The sequence below is a fragment of the Scyliorhinus canicula genome, chromosome 20, assembly GCF_902713615.1.
Source record: "Scyliorhinus canicula chromosome 20, sScyCan1.1, whole genome shotgun sequence".
Lineage (NCBI taxonomy): Eukaryota > Metazoa > Chordata > Chondrichthyes > Carcharhiniformes > Scyliorhinidae > Scyliorhinus > Scyliorhinus canicula.
The window spans coordinates 37,071,287-37,088,563 of record NC_052165.1 but is presented as its reverse complement, the minus strand read 5'-3'; the positions used below and the strand labels follow the sequence as shown (position 1 = coordinate 37,088,563).

General features: G+C 48.9%; 1 protein-coding gene across 1 annotated transcript in view; it reads left to right on the top strand.

Moving 5' to 3' along the window:
* epyc (epiphycan) overlaps positions 1–17,277 on the top strand; it is a 52,760-nt gene that overhangs the window by 21,268 nt on the left and 14,215 nt on the right. Inside the window, exons 3-5 of the mRNA XM_038780484.1 lie at positions 526–673; positions 12,539–12,697; positions 14,818–15,020. Coding sequence (XP_038636412.1) covers positions 526–673; positions 12,539–12,697; positions 14,818–15,020 — 510 coding nt within the window. The remainder of the gene's footprint in view (positions 1–525; positions 674–12,538; positions 12,698–14,817; positions 15,021–17,277) is intronic.

The window sequence follows — 17,277 nt, the reverse complement described above, 5'->3', positions numbered from 1 at the left end:
ATCGGGAGCGGGCCGGTTAGATAACAAACTGATTCGCGCCCAGTGCGAACTTTGATTTTGGCCTTACCCGCTATTTAACTGGAGAGCCCAAATCTGCGCCGGGCAGAACGTTGCGTTAAATTGTTCCCTCAATATCTGATTGAAGGAAATCACAAGTTGGAAAGTAAGAAAACCAAAGCATGTTTCTCCAAGTATACACAGTCTAAGAACTGTTAATGCTAAAGTAGAATTCGGACACATTGGTAAGTTGGATGCAGTTTGATCAGCTTTTTTGGCTGCTAAGTACTTTGAGATATATGGTAGTTGTGAAAGGTGCTATATAAATGCAAGTCTTTCAGTTTTGCAAACTTGCCAAGTACCTGATTGGGCTTCAGACTGTAGTGCCCTCATGTGGTAGGAGACGGCTGGACTGTGATTGTCACAGTTGCAACTGCACAGATATATAAAACTCTAAAATTCAGGTCAATGTGAAATGCCTTTTTAAAATTAAGAAAACTGATGCATGGTGTCTTTTTGGTCCCATAGATCGAGATTGGTAGTCTGACGCCTTCCGGGAACAGAGAGCTTGTTAATTATGATAGTGACTACGAGGAAGAAGAATATGTGCCCCATGAACCTTTGGATCCTGGCGCTCCCAGTGTGCCGGGTTTCCTTGGCCCGGAGTCGAAGGAAGGTTTGTAGCAGCAACAGTGTGAGATTTTATTCAGAATCTGGGTCTATTTACACTGAATGGAATTTGGGCTGACTGCCATAATTTACACACTCAATATTTTACAAAAGTGTAAATATATAACCATTTAAAACTTAGTGTGGTTTTGTACTCATTTTTTCGCTTCTCATCTTGCGATTTGTGATTTGTGAGTGATGGTTTTATTTTCAGCATATTGGTTGGAGGTGACAAGGGCCCTTTTGTAATTTGCTTTTCATTGTAATGTTGGCAGCGCAGAGGAAAGGTTTCTCAGAATGTTCCACCACAGCGTGTGACTTTCCGCCCTCTATCATCTGACCACAGCAGACAAGAACTATTCAAAAGTGTGGAATTACATCGAAAATTCCAGACTCTGACTAAATTCATGCCATTGTCCATCAAGTAAAATCCAATCCTGACATTCACATTGCATGAAAAATTAACACACGCAGATTTGCAGTCTGTTAGCCGAATAATAATCTTTATTATTGTCACAAGTAGGCTTACTTTAACACTGCAATGAAGTTACTGTGAAAGCCCCTAGTTGCCACATTCCAGCGCCTGTTTGGATACACAGAGGGAGAATTCAGAATGACCAATTTGCCTAACATCACGGGTGGGATTCTCCCAGCCCTGGGCCAAGCCGGAGAATCCCCGTGAACGAGCCACGCCGCCCGACACCGGCAGGCGATTCTCCACAGAGCGGAGAATCTCTGGCATTGGCGTCGCCGTGGTAGGCACAGCGCCGGTCGGGGCCGCTTTACGCGGCCGGCCTGCCAATTCTCCGGCCCGGATGGGCCGAGTGGCCGTAAGAAAAGAGCCGAGTCCCGCCGGTGCCGTTCTAACCTGCTCTGGGCCGGTGGGACCTCGGCGTGTAAGGGTCCAGTGGCGGCCTTTGGGGGAGGAGGGGGTCCGACCCCTGGGGTGGGGGGGAGGGGGGGGCGCCTCTGATGTGGCCTGGCCCACGATTGGGGCCCACCGATCGGCGGGCCGGCCTCTATGGCTGGGGGCATCCTTTTCTACGCACCTGCCCCTGTAGTCCTGCGCCATGTTGCTTTGGGGATGGCGCGTTGAAGGAGGCCACTGTGCATGAGCGCATTGACGCCGGCACCACTGCGCATGTCCTCAATGTTGCCTGCGCAACTGCGCATGCGGGGAGCCCGCGGCGCGCAGTTCGCGTCGGGGTCGACAGCTGGAGCGGCACGATACGCTCCAGCGCCATGCTGGAATTCGTCGTGGGAGTGGCCCGTACATGCGACGTGGACACACTGCCGCGGGATTGGAGCGGCCCGTTTACGGCGACGTGAACACTCTGCCGCGGGATTGGAGAATCCCGCACCACGTCTTCCGGCATCTGTGGGAGGAAACCAGAGCATCCGGAGGAAACCCACGCAGACACAGGGAGAACGTGAGGGCTGGTTTGGCACTGGGCTAAATCGCTGGCTTTTAAAACAGACCAATGCAGGCCAGCAGCATGGTTCAATTCCCGTACCAGCCTCCCTGAGCAGGTGCCAGAATGTGGTGACTAGGGGCTTTTCACAGTCACTTCATTTGAGCACAGTAAGAAGTCTTACAACACCAGGTTAAAGTCCAACAGGTTTGTTTCAAACACGAGCTTTCGGAGCACGGCTCCTTCTTCACCTGAAGAAGGAGCCGTGCTCCGAAAGCTCGTGTTTGAAACAAACCTGTTGGACTTTAACCTGGTGTTGTAAGACTTCTTACTGTGCTCACCCCAGTCCAACGCCGGCATCTCCACATCATGACTTCATTTGAAGCCTACTTGTGTCAATAAGCGATTTTCATTTTCATTTCATTTCACGAGCAGACTCCACACAGACAGTGACCCAAGCCGGGAATCGGACCCGGGACCCTGGCGCTGTGAAGCAACAGTGCTAACCACTGTGCTATCATGCTGTGTGAGGACTGGACAAATGATCCAGAGACATGAGTTCATATTCCCACCATGGCAACTGGGGATTTGAACTTTCATTTCGTTAAGCATATTTGGAATAAAAAGCTGGTACCGGTAACAGTGAACATGAAACTACCAGGACCCATTTGGTTCACTAATGTCCTTTAGGGAATGGAACCTGTTGTCCTTATCAGTGATGGACATCAATTTGGTCGAGACGCTGAGTAGTAGTGAACCGATGCTTTAATAGACTAAAAGTGTGCCGACCTGTAGCTCCTCCTGCACTGCAAGACTGCCCCAGATCGACGGGCTTTATACCTCCTCAGAGGGGCGGAGCCACAGGCGGAGCCCACAGCAGCACCAATAACAACATTCCAACAGAAACAACCAATAACAGAACAGCAATAACAGTAAGTATATACAGCAGTGGAGATAATGATAGTAATAGAACAGTAGAACAATAGTGAACATATATACAACAGCCTTATGTAGCCAGATGTGGCTCACCACATTCGCCACCCGTTAAGAAAAAAAGTCCAGCGGTGGTGAAGTGGATTCACAAGTTCAGTCTCACAGGAGGATGAATTGTTCCCTGCGAGCGCCTCAGCTCCGGATGATGCGTGGACACTGGCGTCAAGACCTTAGGCTCCGGGAGCACATCGTCCGCACAATAGGGTCCCGGATAGGGTGACATCGCAGAGGCAGGGCTAAAGGACCCTGTGGGAGATGTTGGTGAAGGTATGGGTTGGGAGGTGAGTGGGGAGGTGGCTGGGAGGGGAGTGGTGATAATGGGCGCTGGGGTACCCACGGGAGCCAGGTCCTGGAGGGAGACTGTGTCCTGTCGTCCATTGTGGTGTGCCACATACGCATACTAAGGGTTCGCATGTTGAAGCTGAACCCGCTCGACCAGGGGATCGGCCTTATGGCTCCTGGCCTGTTTCTGTAGGAGGACCGGCCCAGGTTTCATTAACCAGGACGGGAGCGAGACCCCGGAGATCGACATCCTCGGAAAGACAAATAGACGGTTGTGAGGGGTCTCGTTTGTGGCAGTACACAGAAGCGACCGGATGGAGTGGAGTGCGTCAGGGAGGACCTCCTACCAGCGGGAGACTGGGAGACTTCTAGACCGTAGGGCCAGAAGGACAGCCTTCCAGACGGTAGCATTCTCCCTCTCCACCTGCCCGTTCCCCCGGGGGTTATGGCTGGTAGTCCTATTTGAGGCGACGCCCTTACCGAGCAGGTACTGACGCAGCTCATCACTCATAAAAGAAGAGCCCCGATCGCTGTGTATATAGGTGGGGAAACCAAACAGGGAGAAAATGCTGAGCAGGGCCTTGATGACAGTGGCAGAGGACATATCAGGACAAAGGATTGCAAACGGGGAGGGAGTACTCGTCAACAACGTTGAGAAAGTGCACATTACGGTCAGTGGAGGAGAATGGCCCTTTGAAGTCCATGCTGAGGTGTTCACAAGGGAGGGAGGCCTTCACCAGGTGAGCCTTGTCCATCCGATAGAAGTGCGGCTCGCACTTTGCACAGATTTGGCAATCCCTGGTCACAGCCCTGACATCCTCAGTGGAGTAGGGCAGGTTGCGGGCCTTGACGAAATGAAGAAGCCGGGTGACCCCCGGGTGACAGAGGTCATTGTGGATGGCCCGTAACCGGTCTGTTTGCGCGCTGGCGCACGTACTGCGTGGCAGGGCATCTGGGGGCTCATTGAGCTTCCCAGGGCGATACAAGTTTTCATAGTTATGGGTGAAGAGCTAGATTCGCCACCACAAAATCTTGTCGTTCTTATTCTTGCCCCGCTGTGTGTTATTAAACATGAAGGCAACTGACCGTTGGTCTGTGAGGAGAGTGAATCTCCTGCTGGCCAGGGAATGCCTCCAGTGTCACACAGCTTCCACAATGGCTTGTGCCTCCTTCTCGCGGAGGAGTGTCAAATCTCGGAGGCATGGAGGGTACGGGAAAGAAGGCGACAGGCCTTCCTGCCTGGTTGAGGGTAGCGGCCAGGGCAAAGTCAGACGCATCGCTCTCCACCTGGAATGGAAGGGATTCATCCACAGTGTGCATTGTGGCCTTGGCAATGTCGGCTCTGATGCGGTTGAAAGCCGAGCGGGCCTCAGCCGTCAGGGGAAAAATGGTGGACTTGATGAGTGGGCGGGCCTTGTCCGCGTAGTTGGGGACCCACTGGGCATAATACGAGAAAAACCCCAGGCATCGTTTCAGGGCCTTGGGGCAGTGGGGAAGGGGGAGTTGGAGATGAGGGCGCATGCAGTCGGGGTCGGGCCCTAGGACACCTTTTCCAAGACATAGCCGAGGATGGCTAGCCAGGTTGTGCAGAAAATGGATTTCTCCTTATTGTAGGTTAAATTAAGGAGTCGGGCGGTGTGAAGGAATTTGTCTAGGTTTGCGTTGTGGTCTGTAGGTTATGGCCGCAGATGGTGACATTATCCAATTACGGGAACGTGGCCCGCAGCCCGTACTGCTCCACCATTCGGTCCATTGTTCGTTAGAAGACCGAAACCCTGTTGGTGACGCCAAAGGGGTCACGGAGGAAATGGAAGAGGCAGGCATCTGCCTCAAAGGCAGTGTACTGGCAGTCTTCCGGCTGGATAGGGAGCTGGTGGTACGTGGACTTCAAGTCTACCGTAGAGAAGATTTGACACTGCGCAATCTGATTGATCATGTCAGATATGCGTGGGAGGGGGTACGCATTGAGCTGTGTGTACCGGTTGATTGTCTGACTGTAGTCGACTACCATCCTATTTTCCCTGGTCCTAATGGCCACCACTTGCACTCTCCAGGGGCTGTTACTAGCCTCGATGATCCCTTCCTCCAGAAGCCACTGAAACTCTGACCTGATGAAGGCCCTGTCCTGAGCACTGTACCGTCTGCTCTGGGTGGCGACGGGCTTACAGTCTGGGGTGAGGTTTGCGAAGAGCGATGGAGGGGCGACCTTCAGGGTCGCGAGGCTGTAGATTGTGAGAGGGGGCAGGGGTCCCCCGAATTTTAGAGTTAGGCTTCTGAGATTGCACTGGAAATCTAAACCGAGCAGGAGGTGAGCGCAGAGATGAGGAAGGACGTAGAGCTTAAAGTTAGTGTACTCCACGCCTTGTACTGACAGTTTTGAGACAGGAGTGCGAACCGGAGGCGAGGGATATAGTCTGCGAGATGGGGAAGACCCGGAGGGAGCAGCGCCTTACCATATCCGGGTGGACGAAACTATCTGTGCTCCAGGAGCCGATGAGACAGGACGCCTCCTGCCCGTTGAGTTTGACAGCCATCATAGAATTTTGCAGATGGTAAAGCCGGGACTGATCGAGCTGGACCGAGCTGAGGTAATGTGGAGAACAATCTGTGGCAGCAGCGTGATCACAACATGGCGGCGTCGACGATGTCGGCCAAGATGGCAGCCCCCACGGGTCACACACGGCGGATGACGCGTTGGAAGGGGGCTGTCCTGGCAGGAACGATGCCACATTGTGAGGTCTGTGAGCCTCAGGCCGGCCCTGACAGGCTTTTGATTTTAGGGCTTTAGAGTGGCTCAGACATACCTTCGCAAAATGACCTTTCTTGCCGCACTCATTACGCACATCGCTGTGTTCTGGGCAGCACTGCCGGGAATGCTGGCCCTGTCCACAGCGCTGCGTGCCGGGCAGCACTGCCGGGGATGCTGGCCCTGGCCGCAGAAATAACAGCAAGGTCCTCCGGAGCTGGCCGGCAGCCGAGCGGCGCAGGAGTGAGGTACGCCTGGGTCGGGTGATGGCTTCACCTCTGACAACCCCGAGGATGCCGCGTGGTCGGACGGGAAGGCCTCGAGGCTCTGGAAAGCCACTTCTAATGGGGTAGCCAGCTTCACTGTCGCCTCGAGGTCGAGAGCCCCTTTTTCGAGGAGGCGCTGCCGGATATAGACCGGACTCCAGCCACATAAGTGTCCCGAATCATTATCTCCGAATGCTCCGATGCAGAGACCGCCCAGCAGTTACAACTGCAGGCGAGTACCCTCAATTCACAAAGATATTCTGCAAGCGACTCACCCTGGCGCTGACGCCGCGTGGTCAGGAGTTGTCGAGCGAGGACCACATTGACCGGCCTCACAAACTGTCCCTTGAGTACATCTACAACCTCCGTCCCTGATTAACTGGAAGATCCCGTGGCACACCCGGGCGTTGAGGAGATGCTGTTTGAGTGCCGGGGAACCACAGCAGTCGAGGAGTCGAGGTAAGCCTCAAAGCAACTGAGCCAATGCTCAAAGATAGCGGACGCTTCAGCGGCCTGCGGGTCCAGTTTGAGACGTTCAGGTTTGAGGGCAGCATCCATTATCAAAAAAACTTTTAGTCTATTAAATTGATGGACATCAATTTGGTCGAGACGCTGAATAGTAGTGAACCGATGCTTTAATAGACTAAAGTGTGCCAACCTGTAGCTCCTCCCGCACTGCAAGACTGCCCCAGATCGATGGGCTTTATACCTCCTCAGAGGGGCGGAGCCACTGGCGGAGCCCACAGCAGCACCAATAACAACATTCCAACAGTACAACAGCAACAACCAATAACAGAACAGCAATAACAGTAAGTATATACAACAGTGGAGATAATGATAGTACTAGAACAGTAGAACAATATTGAACACATATCCAACAGCCTTATGTAGCCATACGACAATCAGGTCCAACACATGTGAGCCCAGATCCATACCTAGCTGGTGTGCTCTGAAAGGGCCTCGCAACCATTCAGTTATATTTAAGACTTTCTCAAAGGTAATCAGGGATGGACAAAAAATGCTGAGCTTTCCAGTGCCATCTGTGGTGATCACAAGTTAACCAGATGCAACACAACTGAGCAACCACTAGAGGGAGCACGGGAGAGCCATATAAATAGATCAGGACAGGAAGTGAGGACACACTTCACTGAGGGCAGAACTTGGAGCAACACATATACACAAGACACACTTCACAGCAGGGGGGCTGGTAAGCAGGACACACACACAGCAAGCAAAGCTGGTAGTTAGCACTGGAAGGTCGTTCTAGGTCGAGCTCTGGAAACTGAACGAACTCACAATAAAGCATCTTCTCCACACTTGAGACTACGAGCTTTATTAAGACACGAGTAACAACACATGGTACCCAGGAGTGATTTCAGACGCTTATGACAGGACAACTCAGCTGCAGATACAGAAAACAAAAAAAAATGGCATGGAAATCTCCTACTGGACATTCGACTTGGGAAGACATTGCTGATGAGAGGATGTGCCTTGGATTCCCACTTCACCTGGACACGACTGGAAAAGTAAGAAGTGCCTGGGAAAGGTTTAAACAAATGTTCGATTTCGCTATCATAGCATATGATGCAGAAGCAGCCTCAGACGAAATTAAAATAGCAATTCTCATCGAAGGAAATGAAGCTTGGAAAGTTTATAATGGATTTAAATACTCAAAAGGTGAAGACAGAAACAGCTTACAAACGGTACTAAACAAATTTGAAGAGTACTGTGAGAAATTTGAACAGCAAGACATGCTCAGAGTCCAAACTGCACAGAGAATGAGTGATGCAAAACTTAAAAAATCACGAAAAGAGCAAGAAATCGCGAATGAAAAGTACAGATCAAAAAGAAGAAATAAAAAGAATTTCTCACAAAGCCAAAACGCTGAAACCCTGTCCAAATCGGGAAGAGAAGATCACTTACGAATTTTGCAGTCCTGGTGGGACAGTAAAATCGCTGAAATCCGCGAAAAACGGCAAAAAATGGCGTCGGAGCACATTTTGCAGTCTCCGGTAAGCAAAGAACTACAAATGGCGTCTGCGCATGCGCCGGAACCGGAAGCCGTGCATGCGCAGTTTAAAAAAGATCGCGGTGCCGATCGTAATGCGCATGCGCACGCCGCGCATGCGCAATGGAAACAAAACCGCACAGTGAAGGAGGAAGGCCGATTTGCGCATGCGCAATGCATTCCTGCGCGTGACGTCATGACGTCTGAGCATCCTGACCACGCCCACTTAAAAGGGAAATGCCCGAAAATTGAAAATAAGACTCTTAAAGTGGTAAACACAAACTTTCTTGCCTCAGAACACAGAAAAACGCCTGAACTTACACCAACAGTTAAAAACAACTTGCACAACACCCTGAAAAAAGCAGTCTGCACCACCCAAAGTGAAGAGAACAAAAAGAGTTCCGAAACAACAAAAGATGATTTGTTTTTCGAAGAATACTACTCAGACACAGCTGAGTCAGTCGGATATGCTTCTCACAGCATCAGCGACACGGTCGCAAAGTTCAACACGAATCAACTCGTGGTAGAAGAATCCAACCAGGATGATTTGTTTTTCGAAGAATACTACTCAGACACAGCTGAGTCAGTCGGATATGCTTCTCACAGCATCAGCGACACGGTCGCAAACTTCAACACGAATCAACTCGTGGTAGAAGAAGCCAACGAAGATGAAATGGGTATCAAAGAATACTACTCAGACATGGAGGAGTTATTTGGACATGCTGATCACAGCATCAGCGACACCGTTGCAAAGCTCAACACGACTCTACTCATGGTAGATGAATCCAACACCATGAGGCCATGGCAGCTCGTCGATACATTGGATGACAGCAATACCCAAGACGAAGACGACGCCACACAGAGAGCACAGGAAGACTCCACAGAGCGAGCGATAACAGGCTCCACAGTGCGAGTAATGAAAGACTCCAAAAGGGATGCAAGCAAACACTCCCTGGCGAACACCATGCATGAACAAGACCATGCAGGTAAACCCGCAGTATCTGAGCAACCGCAAGCAGACTATGACAGTCTACCAAGCTCACAGGAACAAGAAGAAGACAACGTACATCTCACCACTGACACCATGCATGCACAAGACCATGAAGGTCAACCCGCAGTATCTGAGCAACCGCAAGCAGACTATGACAGTCTAACAAGCTCACATGAACCAGAAGAAGACAATGCACCTCTACCCACTGCATGCGAAGACAGTGACAAGATGATCACACTCGACGTACAGGATCACAGCGAGACTGACAGTTCTCAGCTTGTCTGTACCGACGCACAGAGCGAGAACAGTAACAAGGTGATCGCACTCGACGTACAGGATCACAGCGAGACTGACAGTTCTCAGCTTGTCTGTACAGAAGCACAGAGTCGGGCCACCCAACAGTCCAGAGAGACGATGCCGAAAGAAAACATGCAGATTTTGACTCCAGAAGAGGAGCACCTGGAGTCCAGAGAGACAACGCCGAAAGAAGCCATGCAGATTCTGACTCCAGAAGAGGAGCACCTGGAATCCAGAGACACCAAACAAAAAGAAACCATGCAGATTTTGACTCCAGAAGAGGAGCACCTGGAGTCCAGTGAGATAACATCAACGGAAATCATGAAGATTTCAACTCCAGAAGCGGAGCACCAAGAGTCCGGAGACACCACGTCAACTGAAATCATGCAGATTTGGACTCCAGCAGAGGAGCGCCAGGAGTCCACAGACACCACGTCAATTGTAATCATGGAGGTCTTGACTCCAGAAGAGGAGCGGCAAGAGTCCACAGACACCGCGTCAAATGTAATCGAGAAGACTTTGACTCCGGAAGCGGAGCACCAAGAAAGCAAAGATGCGGAATCCAATTCTCCACAACTGATTGATGTCACCTGCACCGATGCAACATCAGATCATTCGCACCACTCGCGAGACGGAATGCTAAATGACTCAAATTATCCACTCGGGACACTCATAGAGTATAACAAAAAAAACAAAAGTCAAAAGAAACACAGCAAGAACAAAAGCAACATGAAGCGCGACAAGACCAACAACAATAGCAAGAAGCACAGCAGAAACGAGAACGACAACAGAAAGAACAAAAGCAACATGAAGCGCGACAAGACAAACAACAAAGTCAGGAACAAAGATAGCGACAACACCAAAGACAGAAACGACAAAAACAGCAACACGAACGGCAACGAAAACAACAAAGTCAGGAACAACGACAGTGCCAACACCAAAGACAGAAACGACACAAACTGCAACAAGTACGGCAACGAAAACAACAAAAACAGGAACGACAGAGACAACAGCAATGAAACAACGACTTGTACACAATGGTACTACTTGGCACATGACGGACAATGCCACAGCGCATGGCAAAACGATGACAAGACTACAAACATGTCATGGGATGACGACGAATCGCATAAACACACGTCTGCTCCAGAACGAGCAAGCACACCAGCATCCAAGGCGGATGAGACAATAAATCAACACCACAAGCACAGAAAAAAGTCCATGCCAGTCAACATCAGTGATGTGACCATGCAAACACCTCGGGATGATGCATTGGGTACTTAAAATAACAAGGAACACCAACAACATTCACAGCGGACTTGCAATATCAATATCACCACGTCATCAACAACAACAAAAAAAAAAAGAAAAAAAAGCTCTGAACAAATTCATCAAGTTTGGACTCATAAATGTTTTATTGAGATTGGACATATAACTACATTGGCTTTGTACAGTATGCAATAGCACCATCACCTGTATAGATACGCATATCATAAGTAACTGTTTTCTATAATTTTCTTTAACAATGTACAGCAAATATGTAAAGAGAAAAAGGGGGATGGGGTGATCGTAGATTTACTAGATACAAAACAACGGAGCAAACACCAGAGGGAGAGCTACAAATACACCGGGACAGGATGTACAATTTTCTTTAACGATGTACAGAAAATATGTTAAGAGAAAAAGGGGGATGTGGTGATCACAAGTTAACCAGATGCAACACAACTGAGCAACCACTAGAGGGAGCACGGGAGAGCCATATAAATAGATCAGGACAGGAAGTGAGGACACACTTCACTGAGGGCAGAACTTGGAGCAACACATATACACAAGACACACTTCACAGCAGGGGGGCTGGTAAGCAGGACACACACACAGCAAGCAAAGCTGGTAGTTAGCACTGGAAGGTCGTTCTAGGTCGAGCTCTGGAAACTGAACGAACTCACAATAAAGCATCTTCTCCACACTTGAGACTACGAGCTTTATTAAGACACGAGTAACAACACACCATCCACATCCTATGAATGTTTTCTTTTTAAAACAAATTATTTATAAACAATTTGGAGTTATGTAAGAAACGCGTATTATACTAAAAGATGTGTCTTAAATATTGTACCTTGAAATGTCTGGTACTTTTCCAAAATGCTTGATGATGCACTATGTACTGCAGGGATATATTTTCATCCTGTATACATTCAGTATTTGTGATTTGTCAGTTTATAACATAGATCTGTTATTGCAAAAAAAAAGATTTGCGGAAAGTTAAGGAAACCTCTTGACGACTTTAGAGCAACGTGCCCAGTGATACATCATCAGCATCCTTCAATCTACCAAAGTTGATGAACATGCAGCAAACAAATCTATTTCACATGAATGATGTTTTAATCAGCACTTTTCTCTCATGCCCACATGTCCATCCTCAGCCTGCTGCAATGCCACAGTGAATTCCGGCGCAGGCTGCAGAACCAGTATCTCATCTTCCGGTGGGCACTTCGCAGCCCTCGGGAATCAATGCTGAGTTCCACAACTTAAGATTTAGAACTTCCCTCCTTTTTTTAATATCCCATGCATGTATTGCCTCAATGCAACCTACCCTCCCCACCCCCGCACCAGGCCATCTATCTTCTATTCTTAAAGTTGCTACTTTTTGTTGTAGTTTCTACAGTTCTAACACCTTTCTGTTCCGATCAATAGTCTAAGGACTCAAAACATTAACTCTGTTTTTCTTCTGTTAGATGCGGGCAGACCTGCTGAGTGTTTCCAGTATCTTTTGATGATGGTGAACTAAACCTGGTGAAACATATTTAAATGTTATCATTGAATCATAAGCATGCAATGTCAATAAGCCAATATTTACCTAGTGGTTTTATCCCTCAGGGCTTTCAACCTGCCTTATGTGTACCTGCCTGAGTGGATCTGTCTACTGTGACGATACAGATATCAAAAGTATACCTGCTCTTCCCAAGGAGACCACTCACTTCTACGCACGGTTTAACAAGCTCACCAACATAAAGAAAGGAGATTTTGCTGGGCTAAGTACGACACTATGACATTTCAAGTGTATAATTAAGAAAGAGAGGATAATTATATAATGTGTGTTCTTATTCTAGTTTAGAATTTTTGGGTGCTTGCAAACTTGCTTTGCTGAGGTTACAATATAATGAGAGTAATAATCAGATAGTAACCAGCCAAAGTGCTTTAACATTTTGAGCGAAGGGGCTTATGGCATTGGCCTTGGCTGAGATAAATGGATTTAAGATGCAGATATTCATAGTCCACAAGGGATCAGAGGTATCTCTGTCTATTTGAGAAGGACAGGTGGTTGCATACATAGCTTGAGCTGTGGGGCGGTAGGGTGGCTCAGTGTTTAGCACTGCTGCCTATGGCGCTGAGGACCTAGATCCGATCCCGGCCCCGGATGTCACTGTCCGCACATTCTCCCTGTGTCTGCATGGGTTTCACCCCCAGAACCCAAAGATGTGCAGGTTAGGTGGATTGGACACATTAAATTGCCCCTTAATTGGGAAAAAAAAAATTGGGTACTCTGAATTTTGTTTAAGAAGCTTGAGGGCCACCACTCTGTATCAAGCATTGGGTAAGCTAAGGAGGCACCCCTCTGTGAACTACCACGGCTAGCACAGGAATTGAAACCACATCGTTGGCATTATTCTGCACCACACTGTAGCCATCGAACCAAATGCACCCCCCACCCAACCCCCACCCCCAAGCTCAACCAAAATCTACTTGAATGGTGGAGCAGGTACTTGAGAAATTAAATGGCCAACTCCTACTTTTTGTAAGAGGTAATGAAGAGTCCACGCCGAGTTGGAGAGGAAAACAGAACTTACTTTATGGAATACATTAACTATTATGTACAGCTCCAGTTATTCCCTAGTCGGTGCCTGACTGGCCAACTCTATTTATACAAAGACACAAAACCCTTGTTAAGGATCCCCGCCCCTTTATTGGGGGAGCTCATATTCTGCAAGCTCTACGGGGTAGTGGATCATCCCTACCCCATAAGACCCGTGAGGGATATAACACCGATGATCCTACGGGAGTTTTATGGAGTCTATTTTCAAAGCATGACGGCGTACTTGGGCTACACTGCCTTGTTAGAGGGCAATCCTTACTTCAATACCCATCTTATATGATAGCCTTCCAACAGCTACTGCTTCAATGGGAATTTGATAGGGTAGACAGGGATAAGCTATTTCCTTTGATGGAGCAATTCGAAAAAAGGTGGTTTAACCTTTAAATTCGAGTGAGGCCATTCATGAGTGATGTCAGAAAGCACTTCTTCATACAAACTTCTTCATACAAACTTCTTCATGCAAACTTCTTCATACAAATGTCTTCATACAAAGGGAAGCGGAAATCTAGAACCTCTGGAATGATGTAAAATTCTTTTGTGTCTCGCTGCTGGAGGCGATGCTGCGGAGGCTTCTTGTCACGTTCCTGACTCTCACAGAGCCTCCAGCATCAGGCAAGGAAACAGGATCAGACTGTGAAGCAGGGTTTGAGGTGGCAAGGAAGGCGGTACAACCGGGAAGCAAAGACACAGGTCAGGAGACCTACAAAAGAGAAGAGGAACCATGTTAGTCCCCTTACACGGTGACACTGATTGTGTACAATATTGGAAATGAGTAATCCATTCCTATTTCTTAAGGGCAGCACGGTAGCATTGTGGATAGCACAATTGCTTCACAGCTCCAGGGTCCCAAGTTCGATTTCGACTTGGGTCGCTGTCTGTGTGGAGTCTGCACATCCTCCCCGTGACTGCGTGGGTTTCCTCCGGGTACTCCGGTTTCCTCCCACAGTCCAAAGATGTGCAGGTTGGGTGGATTGGCCATGAAAAATTGTCCAAAATTCTATGATTAACCTAGGACAAAAGTTCGGCGCAACATCGTGGGCCGAAGGGCCTGTTCTGTGCTGTATTTCTCTATCTATCTATCTATATGGAGGTCACATTATCTGAGTGTTACACTGACTTCAAATTAGCACATTTCAAACTGCTTTTCTTTGTCAGGCAATTGTTAAAACCATATAGATATGAAGTGGGGACAATTTCATTTGTTGCTTGCCCCATGAAGAAATAGTTAAGGCTTATTTCCTTAAGTGTATTTTGGCTGATTTTTTTTTTCATATCATCTCAGATCACCTGAAGAGGATTGACGTGACAGGTAATAGCATTTCTTCAATTGATGAAGATGCTTTGAGGCAGCTGCCTGAGCTGGTGGATCTGATGGTTGCTTCAAATGAACTTGCGCAGCTCCCTGAGCTTCCGAAGACTATGGTCAGCATTGATGTGAGTTACAACAAACTGCACAGCAATGGAATAAAAAAAGAGGCATTCAAAGTAAGACCCATTATTATACACTTTTAGCACATCTATTTTGTTAAATGTCTTGCATGAGGGTCAACTTTCAAATAGCAAAGTGAGGTCCAATTAATATGGAAGTTCATTCAGCTTCCTCAATGCAGAAGATCCTTGCTTCTTAAATATCTCAGGCAAGATTCTCCGTTTCCCGATGCCGAATTCATAATTAGCGATCGGGCGGAAAATCACTTTTTAGGGCGGAATTGGGGACAGCGTCTGTTTTACGCAGGTTTCACATGGTCCACCCCCTCTGAAACAGTGTCATAGCGGTGTGAGCCGCAAGCCGTTGGGACAGCCTCTGGACTTCACCTGATGGCCCTCCCCTAATGCTCCGCCCCAGAAGGGCCGTGTTCACGCAGCGCAGGGGATGTGTGTCGCAACCCATAGGGGAACCCAGCGTGGAGGTTGCGAACTGTATCCAGTGCTGCCACAGTCAGGTGGGAGCTATGCTGCTGGCCGGGGGGGGGGGGGCATCCGCGAGGGCTGAGGGAGGGGGGGGGGGGGGTGGCCAGGGGGTGGCAAGGGGATGTCCAGCGGGGGTACTATCTGGCAGGCCGGGTCCGTCAATGGACAGCGCCATGTTGTACGGCGTGAACGCTGAAGTTCGTCGCCGTGCGCATGTGCGGCCCGGACCTGGCAATTCTCTTGCCGTTTATTTCCTGGAGGCCCTGCGATTTACGTGGTTTGGCTGCTAGCCCCTCACCGGTCGTAGAATTGGTGAGGGGGCGCCACCAATTTTCTCCACGTAAACAGCACAGAACCTCCACCCTTAGCCTCAGAATCGGAGAATCTGTCCTCTCATCTATGCATCACTAAAGATCTTTTTGTCCATTCACACTTATTGCCTGCATTACGTAGCTATGTGGTCATGAATTTGTATTATGTTTTGAGTCAGATAACTACGTAGTAACTTTCAGGAGTCGGTGCCAGCCCTGTGGTCATCTTGTTTTCTTTCCCACATCGAAATAATTAAGTATTTAGGAACTTTCTTCAACCATTTTCAACCGTGAGGGGGCCTCACGGTAGCATGGTGGTTAGCATCAATGCTTCACAGCTCCAGGGTCCCAGGTTCGATTCCCGGCTGGGTCACTGTCTGTGTGGAGTCTGCACGTCCTCCCCGTGTGTGCGTGGGTTTCCTCCGGGTGCTCCGGTTTCCTCCCACAGTCCAAAGATGTGCGGGTTAGGTGGATTGGCCATGATAAATTGCCCGTAGTGTAAGGTTAATGGGGGGATTGTTGGGTTACGGGTATACGGGTTACGTGGGTTTAAGTAGGGTGATCATTGCTCGGCACAACATTGAGGGCCGAAGGGCCTGTTCTGTGCTGTACTGTTCTATTTATGCTTCCTTACTTCATAATAAATATTTATTCTCAAAATTCTCTTCAGTTGATGTGGTAATCACCACTAGCGGCATATTATATGTATTACGGCACTGCCCGTATATTAAAGGTACAATGGTAAATCCCTGCCTGCTGGCTCCGCCCAGTAAGTGGCGTATAAATGTGTGTGCTCTCCTGTGCTGCAGCCATTCTGGTTCCAGCTACAGGAGGCACAGCATCTTGCTCAATAAAGCCTCGATTGTTCCACTATTCTCATCTTTGTGGTAATTGAATAGTGCATCAATTTATTGAGCAAGATTTTTTTAAACGATGGATCTCCGCATCAAGCCTGATCGCCTGCAGCTTAGCCCTCAAGCAGCCAATGTTACACCCACCTTTGACCACTGGCTAGTCTGCTTTGAAAGCTACCTCAGAACAGCCACTGAAGAACCCTCGGACTCGCAGAAGCTCCAAGTCCTCTATTCACGGGTGAGCCCTGATATTTTTCCCCTCATCCGGGATGCGCCCGCCTACTCCGAAGTGATGGAGCTCCTGAAGGGACATTACGTTCGACCAGTCAATCAAGTATACGCCAAGCACCTCCTGGCCACGAGACAGCAACTCCCCGGGGAGTCTCTGGATGATTTCTGTCGTGCCCTCCACATCCTAGGTAGGAACTGTGACTGCCAGGGAGTTTTGGCAGTCCAGTACACAGAACTTTTAATTAGAGACGCTTACGTCACGGGCATGAAGTCTGCGTACGTCCGCCAGCGGCCGACCCCAGCTCACCGCAAGCCTGCGCAGCGTGGCAGCCAGCCAACATTGGGGGGGCCCAAGTGTTATTTTTGCAGACAAAACAAACACCCCAGGCAGCGCTGCCCGGCGCGATGTGCGACCTGCAACAGGTGTTGGAAGAA